We start from the raw sequence: 14364 nt of genomic DNA, 5'->3' as shown, positions 1-14364 counted from the left end.
AATTTAGACCAATAGATCTCACACAATAACAGTGGAGATGGAGGAGCAACGCTTTATGACCTCAGCACTTTCAGTTCGAAGCCTTCCAGCACCAGCCACTTTTAAATTATGGTGGGAAACGTCCTTGGGATGTGAACATCTCATTTCCAAGGGGCTCGGCATGACACATTCACTCACACACACGCGCACACAATCCCAGGCATACAGCAGATTATACTTGGTGAAGCATGACATAAGAATAATACCTCTGGCTGAAATCTGCAAATACTGTCATCATTTAATAATATGTCTTTTTCTTGATTTTATTTGACGCCATACAAACACACGCATGGACACACTGTTATTTGGTCACATTTGTCGCTATTGTGATTGTTTTACTATACTCATACTATACTATACTCATCTTTACTTGTATTTACCCTCAGTTTCTTAATACACACGTGAAAGACAGTTTGAAAATGTGAGATTATGGTAAATTATGGTATATAGGGTTATTTACATATTGTAAGGATTCAAAGGCTGTTGTTACCATGCATTATGCTCCTTTCTTTTTTTATATAGTCAGAAAAAGATCAAAATTGTCAATTTTTCCCACTGTAGGACTTTCAACAAGCATTGTTACCTGAATAACTGTCAAAATTGCACATGTAGCATATGTAAATTAACATATTTGTATGCTCGCGTGAGTGACACTCATTGCTGGGCACGTATTCAATCCCATCGAGCGTAAGTAAAGAGCAGAAGTCAAAGATCCTGTGTTGTGGTTCAAAAACATGAAACAGTCGCAACTGCAGCTCTTCTGCCTCCGTCCAGCTGATCTCCACACTGAGCATCACTGAGTGAACACCTGAGAACACGCCCACTACAGCATATCCATCTCCTCATTGGCTACCTACTTTAATATTTACCGAGTTTCTCGCCAATTGGCCCCAATCATTCCCCGTGAAATTTCATAAAGCAAAACCTTAGAATTTGAGTAAAGGGAATAAGTGTCAAGAAAAAAAAAGATAAGACTCCCGTGTTATAACACTGGAACCCAGAGCACAATAAACCGAGGATACAGACTCATTTGCTGCCTTCTGCTGGAGGTTTTTGTTGGAGTTTAAAGCCCCCTCCCTTCATCTGTGAGTACCTCAATTGCTGCTGCTTTTCACTTAATGCAGGAGACGCGCTGAAATAGATAAACTACATTAAACTAGTTCATGTTTCAACAGGTTTATGTAATTCAATGCATGTGCATAGTGTAAATATCGCGGCTTATTTACTGTGCGATCCACTGTTTTGCACAGCATAAGAATCAACATTCATTTTTAAGGAACATTTATTGACGCTCGCTGTAAAATAAAGATTCCTCTGCGTATTGACATATGATGGTTGTTTTAAAGAAATATATCCTAATGCTATCCTTGTGCATTAAACGATGCGTTTAAAAAGTTTTGTTAATACTTCAAATCACTGTTTTATTTTTTTTAATAATTCCTAATATTATCTTTATTAATCTACAAACGCGCATAGTTCATGGATATTCGAAAGTTCCTTGTTCTTTGATACGCAATTATTAATGAATGAAACATTAGAATACATTTTTACCTCACAGCATGCTGTTAATTGTTATATGTTGTATGTTACATACAGATGGTTTTACATATAAAGTGCATTTTAAGGCTTGTTTGAGTGATTTCAGCAAGTAGACCAATAATAATAAAATGATCACACGTTAAAATTAACTTTTATACAATTTTAAAGTCCCTCATATTAAATCTATTAATTAAAACTATTGTAAGGTTTTGCTCATAGATTATATCACATTTTATGTTTGAGATAAACTAAGGGGATTCTGTAGGCAGTATTGAGGATCTTGTGATTTCAGAGTTTTGGATAAAATACAATTTAACTTTAACGTGACTCTTTACAATTTAATGTCCACCGCCTGATGCCCACAGTTAGCTGGGATAGACTCCAGCTCCCCCCGCGACCCTTGTGAGAATAACGGGTTTGGAAAGTGAATGAATGACTGTTGATTACTGTGAGTTAAAATTAAGTGTAATTAGCTGGGACTCAACCGAGGAGTGTGTGTGTTTCAATGTGCAGCAGGGGTGTCCTTCACACTAAAAAGATCCCTGTGAGCGTGTTTTGAAAGTGAACATCTTCACTGGCTCTTTGTCGCAGTGTTATCAGGATGAGAGCTGAGCATGAACGCTCCACAAGGCACATGCTGATGCTGCACGCTGCTGTAATGGCCTCTTAATGCCAGTATAAATAACCCAAAGTGAAAACATTTCTTGGGCCTGAGACGACAATTTTCCCGGGGCCATTTCATGCATTTCATTGTTATACTTAAAAAAAAAAAGTTTTTTGTTCGCACACACAAGGGGAGGAAGATAACAGTAAAGCACGCATTATATCCTGAAAAGTAATGGAGTGTACATAACTGTCTAGAACTTCGTGCACTTAGTAAAAAGGCCTGTTGTAACTTCTTTACTTTGAAAATTGGGATTTATTGTTATGGATATATGCTTAGCGTCCTTGACTGGGAAAGGTAGAACCCTACTATTTTATCAATGCAGTCCCCTGTGGTTCCTTAGTCTCATCTGTCCGAACTTAAAGTACTTTCTCTTCTGAGGAACATTGAGTAAATTATGGGGGACACTTTTTAAGGACGTTCTGGCTGCAAAATACAGCCTGCATATAACTTTAAAAATGAACCTTAACACTTTTCATTGTTCCACAGTAATATTCACTTGTAATGATAGCTTTGTACATGCACAGGAAGTACAAATGGAAGAATCATTTGACAACTTTGACTTTTCAAGACAGAGTAAAGCCACTTCTTTTATGTCTGATAACTTTTGATGCCTCCTTATCAAGTTTGCACAACAATTTGCTTTAGTGGTGCCCAGACTGTCATTTTTCAATATATTTTAGTTGATTAGTTAGAAGAGTTTGCATGCATGCGTTTTCTCTGATTACTACAGTTTCAAGCCATATTCCATAAGCAGGCATTTCTACAAGTTTATAAGTGTCTGATGTTGGAGCCAATAGACAGTTTCATAGACTTGACATACATTTATCATTGTTATGTTATGAAATATGATGGTTACTAACTACATCCGTGTACAATAATGTATAATGAAGTATAGTATATCCATGTCTCCCTCTTCAAACTCACCTGAATCAAATGATCAATTCCTCAGCAATCTCTCCAGAAGCCTCATAACAATCCTGGTTATTTGATTCAGGTTTGTTGGAGAAGTAGGATATGGAAAACAGACTGGATAGGTGCCCTCGATGACCCAAGTTGCTGACCTCTGAACTATAGTATATGCAGGAGTACATCATGCTCCACCAATGTTGTTCTTTTTACTTTTAGTAGTGTTGTTCATGAGCATGTATTTAGCCTGTTTCTCATCCTTATTTGAGTCATGCCTCTTCTTATCTTGATGCCCCTTTATGCCGTGGAACCGACCCCCTCGTTATTCATCACCTTTCTGTCTAATGAAAGAAAACCAGTCTTATCTACAACCTCTACAATTTTCCACAGAAACTATACTGATAAAAGGTTAGTAATGCTGTTTTTTCTCCTGCTGGCATTATTACATCTTAAACTGAATCGTCACAGAAACACTTGTGGACATGAAATGTAGATTTAATGATTTTATGAGGCATCTAACTAGCTATTTGCAACTTATGTGTATTATCAATAGAGGCTCGGTAGTCGCTTAGACCAGATCAATTCCAAATTATGCAGTATCTTACAGTTATTCTCCCACACTGCCTGTGTTTATGTGCTTGAGTCAAACCTCAAAGAAAAAGCTTGTTTGCTGACAGAAAGAAAGATCAATACAGTGAGAATGATTTTTGGTGACACATAATTCCCTTTCGCAGAAAAATATAATCGCTGACTATTTTATACAGTAAGTACATTGGATGATGAGCCAATATATAAAATGGCAAACAACACTTTTTAGCAGAGAACACCAACTGGATTTAATAATTATCAGGACAAGCCTGCTAAAAGCTAAAGACTACACAATTACTGGAGAAGGATAACAACTGTTAAGCATTTGTCGTCCCTTGTGATATTTCTGGTGTTGTCACTGGAGGTGCTTTCTCTCACGGCCAATGGATTTTTTTTTGAGAAATACTCTGAGCGCATTGTAGTTTTTAACTTAAATGGAATAGTTGGGCGAGACATTAAAGAGGCATGGATCACAGGGCCGCTGCACGCGACTATTGAGGGCGAAAGCTGCGGCAGTAAAGCAGCCATGGAACGATGACAAAAGGTCCCCTGCTTAAATCTGCAGACTGGCTAAATGAACTTAGTGTGTGTGTGTGTTAAGTTTTGAAGAACTGTTGATGACTGTTTTATTTCAACTTTAAGGAGGTGACCTTCTGTCTTCTGTTCCTCCCCTCAGGGATGTTGGTCTCCTCTCCCGAGTTGTTTTTACCTGTCTGAACTTTAAAGCCAATTGGATGAAGTCCTCCTTGTCCGACTTTTTTTCTGGTGACCACTAATAGGAAGACTCTTAGACCTGACTGTGTCCTATCATCTTATAATAACTTCCCAATTTAGAGGTGGCTAGCATCCCTTGGGAAACAACACCTTAGGTCTGTTGTGTCAGGTCATATCAGTTTCCTCTGCGTTCCCATTCAGCCTTGGGCTGAGACACTGCTCCCTGTATGGATTTTCTGTCCTGCAATTCCTCAGCCTGTCTTCACGTGATGGGTTGTTCACTTTCTAAGTCTGCAGAATGCAGCTGAGTGCAGTGCTATATCTTCATCTTTATGTCTGAGCACAGCAAAAAGCCTGGCCAAAAATCTGCCGTCGCTTGTCTCGCAATAATAGATTTGGAGAATTAGCAACACGAGCTGGGCTGTTACCGTTTTCAAACACACAATTTACTGTTATTGTGCGATTCTCATTTGCTTGAATCGGTCACAGAAATATATTCCGTCGGTCAAAATGAGCTAAGAGAGACGGCTGTGGCATAAGTTATCTGAATGGAAGGAATTTTGCGGCTCAAATTTAGTACCCTCCTATACCCTTGTGAATACAAACGATACAGAAGATAACTGAATAAATAAAATTGATAGCAGCATTTGGTAACATCTTTATTAAGTCATGTAGGAAAACTAAAATAAATAATGTATTTTCCACATTCTAAGACGCACCTTCAATGAATGACGTATCTTAAATTTAGTTGGGTGTAACCAGAAATTGCTAATTTGTTGCAGCCAAGGATATTTCCTATCCCCTACTTTAGTTATACGTCTTTTATACCCATGAGTCACCCCTCCAAAATACTTTTGCATATTACAGCCTATTGTAAATGTCGAATTGATGTGTAAAACTTAAGAGGACAACTTTATCCCAAGGCTGTTCCTCCCTGTAGGTCACAATGTTGTGGTTTGTCGTATTGCTGCCTACACTTTGCTGTAGCCAGCGTTCGGAGCCGATGTTCTCAGCCGTAACCAAGACCCTGCTTCCTCCCGACTACGACAACAACCCCACCCAACTCAACTACGGTGTCGCTGTCACTGACGTTGACGGTGACGGAGACCTGGAGGTGTTTGTTGCAGGGTAAGCGAGTCGGTGGAAATTAGTGGGGTACCTTGTGAAATGATTCCAACTTTTAATGTTTCTCTCACAGTGGCACCAACTTCGTTTAATTGTGTCCATTATACAAATTTGAACGGATGATTGAATTTGTGAGCGATAACTATCCAAGTGAGTGTTGGAGAAGCACTTCATTTTCTGAGCTAAAGGTTGAAGACAAAGGCAAAAGACTTAAAAAGGCCTAGAGCTCACTCATGTGATGATAATGGATGAGATTGGACATAGTGCCACTGATGGAGATGCTTTGGCAAGCTTGCTTCTAACCAATGAAGCGACGAGGAATTCCTCAAAGGCTGTAGATAGATGGATGCAAATGGTTGCGCCTCATAAATGTCTTTTCTGCAAAGACGTCTCATTCAGCAGCAATTTTGAGGGAGAATGCATCACATTAGAAGAAGATCATCATGGCCTTCATTTATATCACAGTATTGACATAATGACCTTCACTCTAAAAGTTGAGAGTACTACTCAATGTTTTATGATACTTTTGTGCATTTTATACCTTTTTAAAGGCATGGAACTTCAAAAATTTGGAGAATTAACACACAAGGAGACTTTGAGGCAGCTGTGCTGCGATGCTGTTTAGATACTTTAGCCAAGATTGGTGTTTGGAAGATGCTATCTAAACTAACAACTATAATGGACGGATATTCCAGCATTTTGCAAGGCATTTTCTGAGAGCAATGTGCAGGTCCTTTAGTCAGAAACTGATACACCTGGCTCCTGTCAGACTGCTGAAAATCAGCCCTCATGTTTATTCAGGCAGCAGAAACCATTATTTTTATCTGTATGCCGAACATCTTTGAAAGAAAATGATTAAGTTATTAAAAATGTTGTTGTCATCTTTTTATTGTTTTATTTTACACCTTTTTTGCATTTAGGTTATCATAGGCTTAGCTTATCTAAGCGTTTATTTTCATTTGACCCTTTTTGGTAAGATTTTCATTAAAGTAGATGTAACATATTCCAACGTGTCCATTTTACAGTTACAATGGTCCCAACCTGGTGCTGAAGTACGATAAGCTACGAAAGAGACTTGTCAACATTGCGGTGGACAACCGCAACTCTCCGTTTTACGCCCTGAGAGACCGCCAAGGCAATGCCATCGGGGTAACAGCATGTGACATTGACGGAGATGGCCGAGAGGAGATTTATGTACTCAACAGCAATAACGCCTTTTCTGGTAACTGAACTTTAAACAACCAAATAAGAAAACAAAACAAACAAACACATTTTCAGATATATTTGCAGTCATGTGTTAGGAAAGATTCATGTTTGTCTTTCTGACAATGTTTTTATTGTTTTTCTACGATTACCCTTAAATATTTTGTAAGGTTAAACCCTATTGAGAAACCAATTGTATTCCGGAAAAATAGTTTAGTCAGTGCTTCTTCTGAGCTACTCCAGTTCATCCAGACATAGCAGTTTTATTCCAAAATATCATTTAAACTACTATCGACAAAGAATTAGGAGCAACATGACACAGAAATGTGAAAACTGAAAAGAGCAATAATGAAACTGATTTCAGATTTTCAAATTTTTGAACAAGACTTAACTGGAGATAGGTTGTGTGGTATGTAAGTCTGCCAAATAGTTTTTGAGGTCAAGCCACTTTAAACAACATTGGTTCTATAGTAACAGGATTATGTTTAACGCATTTCTGAGGTTCTGGATTTAAATCTCATTTGTTCTCCACATGGTTGTATATTTTTCCAGCTACATGATGAAAATTGCTTTATTTTTGCATGTATATGAGTTAGATTTTCTATTTCAAGAGTAAACAACACGTTTTAATATCCATTCATTTATGAAAAAATGCCGAAAATAATACATGAATATTATTCCTGTTTCTGCAACAAAGGTCGCGCTACATATACTGACAAACTCTTCAAGTTCCGGAACGGACGATTTGAGGATCTGCTGAATGACGACATTAATGAACACAGAGATGTGGCCAATCGTATGGCCGGGCGCTCAGTGGCCTGCGTGGACAGAAAGGTATAAACACTAAGCACACATACTCGTATATACAGTATACACACGTACACACACGCACAAACACGTGTCGCCTGTGTACATGCATGGTTGCTTCTGTTTGTTTACCAGCAATAATTCATGCCGTGCCTGCGCCGCCCTCCTCAGTTTGTGCTATGACACTTCATTTGGGGGAGAATGCTTGGCCATTTTCTTTCCTCTGTCCGTCGCCAAGCTGTGTAATTACATAGGCCGGGGCTCGTTTGTTTTATAGAACCTCGTATGAGGGGATGAGTGATGACTGCTCTTTGCCCAGTATCATTTTCTTTATTTTTCCATTTCGACCCCTTTTTCATTTCTTTTCCGCCTCTTTTACTTTTCTCTGACCGACTCTTTCTTTGTCTCTTATCGCACGATGACTTCCAATCTACGGATAAAGAAGCTAATAGTGAGGACAGGACAGTTGGCCCTGCACTAGTTATTTTTTTCTTCCAACCCGCAGTCTCATTTCGCTGAGCTCTGATGGGTTGTGCGTCTGCCACCCCGATTGGAATGATATCTACGTGTAATGGCCTAATACTTTAAGAGCCAGCCAAAAAGACGGTTTATGGGTGTGTTCTTCCGTGGCGGTTCCAAGTGGATGATGGGGAACATGCTTCCGTTAAATTACATTCAAATGGGCAACAAAAGATGTAGCAATGTTGAGTAGTGCATGAATATGGCATGAATGGTATGTTTGTCCATATGGAAACTGTTACGTACCACTGTACATTGAGAGATTTATTCAGAAATTGCTTACCAACTAGCATGTCGGAAAATTTCCCGGTGATCAATCGATCAGGTCGCTTAAGCAGATAATCACCTTAGAATTGATACATTGGGGACAGAAATGGCAATGTTGATTTTACATGGGAAGCAGTTCAAATTTCAAATAGTATATTTTAAGATCAAAAATATGATATTTTTTACATTATAAGGCACATCTTCAATGAATGAATTGGTTTCATAAATAAGGACTATTACTAGTGATTGGAGGTTGTGATATAATCCACTAGATGTAGGTGTGCTAAAGGGAATTTTAACTAATATTGTTGCGTGTATGTATAGGGCACATCAAATTATAAGGCACACTGCCGGCTTTTGAGAAAGAAGGTTTTGAAGCAATTTGAGAAAATCAGAGCTGTCTCTATTTTTTATTCACTTCTATTTTGAGGTATGAATGAGATGAATTTATCACATTAATAAGATGAATACATTCTGTTCTCTTAATTATATGGTAATGCAATCTTGTCATTAGAAGCTGGTCCATATGTTGCTCAGATGTGCTTGACAGTTAATGAAACATTTGGCATAACACCATTGTTGCCAGATACTGGTGTTTATCTGCATATAAAGGTAGCCTTCTTGACAGTGTGTTCAGGAAGGTTTTCACCTTATATTCTCACAAATCCTAGCATGAATTAATCAATCACGTCATTCATTCATATCTTGTACTGCTTAGTCTCAAGAACATGTGCAGTCGACCACACCTAAGTATTGGAAGAAGGTGGAAAACCTGGTACTCTTAAAGGATAATGAACTGCCTTCAAAATTCGTTGTCATGCACCAGAATAACCCAGTTTGCAAACATTTTAAATACGCCCTATTTAGTTTACGTTCATGAAGCTTTAGTTCATTGAAGTAGTTGAGATATACTGCTGATTTGGGAAGTTAATTCCATTCATGATAGAAGCTTTGTCATAAAACAATCATAAAACATGCTATTAAAACAAATTATGGCAAGATGGTTGCATCTCTCTATTTAATCATTTCAAGGGAGTTGGATTCGGGAGCCCTGCGGGCACAAAACCTGGCACCCAACATATGCTTTACAAAGCTGCATGTCACACTCATCACACTGGCAATTGCACTGACAGAAACTAGCCTTGGGCAAAGACTTATTGAAAAATCATTGACTTTTAGGTTTGTTAAGTAACTGCCAGTGGCCTTCAGGTCTTTCATTGTAGTTCAGTCTCATTTTTCACGCTGCAAGGCTGCGTGTGTGTCTGTGTGTGAGTGGGAGTACATCTTTGTGCATGATAAAGTGTAGTTGAGGCTGCCCACCTCAGCGGGTGACAATGTGACACTTGATGACATTTAGAAATAAAAGGAATTGCTACATTGTGCAGAGACATTTGATTTTCGTGTCTTGTGCAAATACAGTATAGGTTTGACACAAATGGTAAAACTGTGTGTGTTTTCTTATATGCATGCATTCTCATTGACTGAAATATGTTTCAGCCTGGTGGGGAAACTCATTGGAATCAAGCGTGTGGTCTATTAGTGTGGTTCCGTTTGTGTCTGCAGGGGCTCTGACTGATAATGGAGTGTGAAATTAATCTCCAACGAGAGGCTGGGGAGGGGGGGGAGTAAAAGCAAGCAAACTTGTAAAAGGGTTTGATTAAAAAATGTGTGTTTTTCTTTTTCTGGTTTAAGTGTGTAAATGGACAGAATCAAAATGTGTTCTTTCACACATTCTAGCATAATCAAATATTATATTTGCTTTTATTATGCTCTATTCACCAAGACAAGACATTGCTCAATGTAATTGGAAAACAAGTGTAGCATAGTGCACAGCTCCCTGATTAGACAAAACGGACTGCAGTTGATGTTGGTATAAATCACCAAACGATGATATGTTATCGATTCTTTGGATAACAACATGATACAAATTCTCTCACGTGTCAAGTTGGTTAAAAAATGATTCAGGCCCTCAGTCTATTATACACATTATTACAATATGTAGATATTTATTTACATTTCACTCGCAACAATAAAAAAAAACTAAGCTATTTTGATTTTTGGGGGGGACAGTTTTGTTACTACCCCATTTTTTTTTAAGTAAGGACTCATTATTCATCAACTAAATATGAACACATTTCAAATATGAGCTGCAAACAAAGTCTGTGTAAAAGTGTATTAATAATTTGCCATATCCATTGCACTACAACATAACACATTACCAGTAATTGCAAATCATTTTAATAAACTAACAACATTTTTTTTCATGTCTCATTCATTTAAGAAAACTTAAAGGTGTTTGTAACATTTTCGAACATGTATTTTTTATAGAAATGATTCAAAACTATTTTAGTGACGTTAGAGAGGTGGAATGTTTCCTTTTCTTTCATTTAACAATCGAGTTAGTATTTGTAAAATATTAAAAGTTTGACAGAGAATTTTCAAGTTTTTTAATAGTCTACTATTATTGTGCACATTCACCTTACAATGAACATTTTGTTTGAACTGTTTCCTTGAAGAAAATTAATGAAAATTGTTAAGGTCGAGCTCAAACAGGAAATTGATTTTGGTCTGAGTTGAAGAAATTGATGTTTTTCAGCAGGATGTTAACACAAAATTGCTTTGTCTTTGTCATTGGTCGGATGTTGGCAAGAAGCATGTACGAAAAGACCATAAATTCTCAACCCCAAACCTTCCTAGACACATGGTCTGGACTGCAAAATTGGTCCTTGTTTCTTTTTGCTTTCTTTTTTTGTCAGATTAAAATACATATGGCCATAAGAAGCAAGCAATTATTATTTAATATCACACTAGTTAGTGTTAATACATATTGCAGACTCAGTTTTGCTACCATTTCTTGATGTCTACTCATGAGTTGTAGCTGCTTCAACATGTTGTCATTTTCCAGGGTACAGGACGTTATGCCATCTACATAGCAAACTATGCCAGTGGCACCGTGGGGCCACATGCGCTTATAGAGATGGACGAAGCATTGAGTGACCTTTCGCAAGGCGTCATCGCCCTCTCAAACGTGGCTGAGCAAGCGGGAGTCAACAAATTTACTGGTGGGTAAATGTGCGTGAGTGTGTGTGTGTGTGACCAAAGCAGTTAACATTTGATTTAGGCAGACCAGTGAATGTTGTACCCGTACAGTAAAACATTAGACCTGAAAAAGGTGAGCAAGTTGAACTTATGCCAAGTAGGAGACAAGAGAGAAAACAAACTTGAACTTGTTATTGATTGTTATGGGTTGCAGTTTTTTTTCTCATTTTTTTTTATCAAGTATTTACTCCAGTCATTGTCATGACAGGCAATCAACATCCTTCATTACACTTTGCATTTTAGCAGTTTCCTCCACAGTATTGTCCATGTTTAGCCAGTCCAATTACAAACAGTCAGTCATATAAACAATGTCAGGTAAGATGCCAGGAAACCTTAATTGTACAGAAAATTTCATTCATTCAATCATTTTCCAATCTGCTCATTGATACAAGGTTTTCGAGGGTGCTGGAGCCTAGCCCAGTTTATTATGGGCACCAGGAATTGATGGCCAGCCAATCACGGGGCATAAGGAGACAAATTCGCACACACACTCACTCACAAGGAAAACTTATAGGAAAAATATATATATATGTATATGTATATGTATATATATTATTGTTGTTATTTGCTTTTTAAATAAAAGCATATAACCTTGAACTAAGTTATTTACATCAACACCTCTAACTCACTCCACCGTCTTTTGAACAAACAGTTTGTAACTTCCTGGACAAACATGATTGATACTTACTTTGTTGCACAGACAGCACAATAAATGACAATGTGTCCCATTTTGGTCGTGATTTCTGTCTTTGATAAGCAGCACCCTCGAGAGTTAAACCATATTACATTGTCGGCCGTCATTGAAAAGTCCTTAAAATTCATTCCAGTAAGTTTTTCGGGACAGTGTGTTGACAAATCAATCATCATCACATTCGTTTTTACAAGCTGCCCGTCATCAGAGACGAGTTGGAGGGGCTGCGCCAAAACAGTTGTGAATGATATACTGTACACAAGATGGCTTTTTCATCACCCAGTTTTCAAGAGGGGGATAGTCAGTGAAGTTGTGTATCAAAGTGGCATGGTAGTCACCTCACTAATGTCACATAGAAATACGGCTCTGCTCTTGAATGTGTCTTGAAGCAGCAAATGACGGTCAGCATGTTTGGGTTCATCAGAGCTGCTGTTTATTTTGTCTTCATCTCTTATAATTACTATCTGTGCAGGAGGCCGGGGTGTGGTCGTGGGGCCCATTGTGAGCCAAAGCTACTCTGATGTCTTTTGTGATAACGAGTACGGACCCAACTTCCTGTTCCGGAACAACGGGGATGGAACTTTTACTGATGTGGCGCAGCAGGCAGGTAAGAAGGAAGTTACGGTTTAAAGATCCGGATAGACTATAAATAATAACTTGTCTGTATGTTTTTTTTTCACCAAATAAATAAATGAAGGTGTCAAAATCCCTTCAACATATCGTCCTTTGAAATATCCAGAATGCTATTAATATGCAAATCATCTTAAATTAACTTATGGCTATGAGACAAACATTGAGAAGGATTTTTTTTGTGCTCCGGTGGCTTTATATTCCTGTGAGATACTTGTGTGTACTTCTTTGTCCTTCTCCAATAATCCATACATGGCTCACATAATTTGTTAAATCATTAAATAATTTAATGTTGAGCAATTTTGATCTCTTGCCAATTAAAAAAAAACAACATTAACATGAGTCTCTCAGATTAATTGTGGAAGGTTACACATAGTATTGTACAGATTTCATTCACTAGACAAAACAATGTACACTTTAATGTTCTGGGAAGAATGAATTTCTCCCTCTACTCTTGTCCTCGTAATACTGAATTATGATCTTAATAATATTCCAAAATGTTAACTCAATTAAGGGTCTCCCTACTAAATTCACCATGACATGAATGAGCTTTCCGAGCTGGTTCCTAACACTTAACTTTGTTTTGAAATGTTGCTGGTGTATATATATCTTTTTTTTATATGATAGTATAATTTAATTCTACAATTTCTCAGGAAAGGGCCTGCGGTATTCTTCACAATGTGATATACCAATTCATCCGTATGCTCTAACAGCATTGTACTGTATCAGATGCTTTTCTTTGGTATATTTAGATACATTGTATGTATATATATACGTCATTGGGTTCATATCTCTATTTCTTGTTAGGTGTGGAGGACCCAATGCAGCACGGCAGAGGCGTAGCCCTTGCCGACTTCAACCGTGATGGAAAGACGGACATCGTTTATGGCAACTGGAATGGACCTCATCGTCTTTACATGCAACTTAACAACCGTAAGCAGAGGTTCAAGGTGAGTCCACATTTCCTGCCTGCGTATGCATCTGTATTTCATGCATATAGCTCACAAAGGAAAGAGGAAGAAAGTGAAAACTGAAAAGCCTTAAAGATTAAATGATCCCAAGAATATTACTGACATTTTGGGGAGAAATAGAATGGAAAACAGCCACACAATATAATTATCTTTCCTTTTTTTTTTTGTTACCGCCAATAAAAGAAAAAAAAAATCTAAACTCAACCATCTAGTGGGATTAAATGTTTAAAAATAACAATATACTAAGCTAACTTTAGACAGTAGGTGAAACCTGAATAACATTTTCTTTACTTTTGGATGCCTCCAACTGGTCAGCAGCAACGGCAGTTTGCCTGAGTTCTTAACTACTATGTTAGGGGAAAATAATTACTGAAGTGAGTTTTAAGAACATGTGCAGGTTTGTGCAATTAGATTTCTTTTAGTTTTGAGGTGATTGGGTGCACTCATTGTAACAAATAATGAATGCAAGGTGCTGATGTGAGCTTTTGTTCTTTTGCCATTATTAATATCAATAGGACGGCGGTTGTGACATATTGAGCAAAAATTCATTTTCTGAGTCTCTTGATCCACCTCAAGAAGGCAGGGGGTGCTAGCACCTA

The 14364-nt window shown here is 37.8% G+C and overlaps 1 protein-coding gene across 2 annotated transcripts in view; it reads left to right on the top strand.

Annotated features, from left to right (window-relative positions):
• Window positions 1-963: 963 nt before the first annotated feature.
• crtac1b (cartilage acidic protein 1b) overlaps window positions 964-14364 on the top strand; it is a 21221-nt gene continuing 7820 nt past the window's right edge. For both annotated transcript variants that reach the window (XM_077730116.1, XM_077730115.1), the window contains exons 1-7: window positions 964-1124; window positions 5394-5581; window positions 6604-6800; window positions 7479-7615; window positions 11280-11436; window positions 12637-12771; window positions 13602-13744. In XM_077730116.1, coding sequence (XP_077586242.1) covers window positions 5400-5581; window positions 6604-6800; window positions 7479-7615; window positions 11280-11436; window positions 12637-12771; window positions 13602-13744 — 951 coding nt within the window. In that variant the 5' untranslated portion in view covers window positions 964-1124; window positions 5394-5399. The remainder of the gene's footprint in view (window positions 1125-5393; window positions 5582-6603; window positions 6801-7478; window positions 7616-11279; window positions 11437-12636; window positions 12772-13601; window positions 13745-14364) is intronic.

The sequence above is a fragment of the Stigmatopora nigra genome, chromosome 12 (assembly GCF_051989575.1).
Source record: "Stigmatopora nigra isolate UIUO_SnigA chromosome 12, RoL_Snig_1.1, whole genome shotgun sequence".
NCBI classification, from domain to species: Eukaryota; Metazoa; Chordata; class Actinopteri; order Syngnathiformes; family Syngnathidae; genus Stigmatopora; species Stigmatopora nigra.
This window is presented reverse-complemented; position numbering and strand designations above follow the sequence as displayed.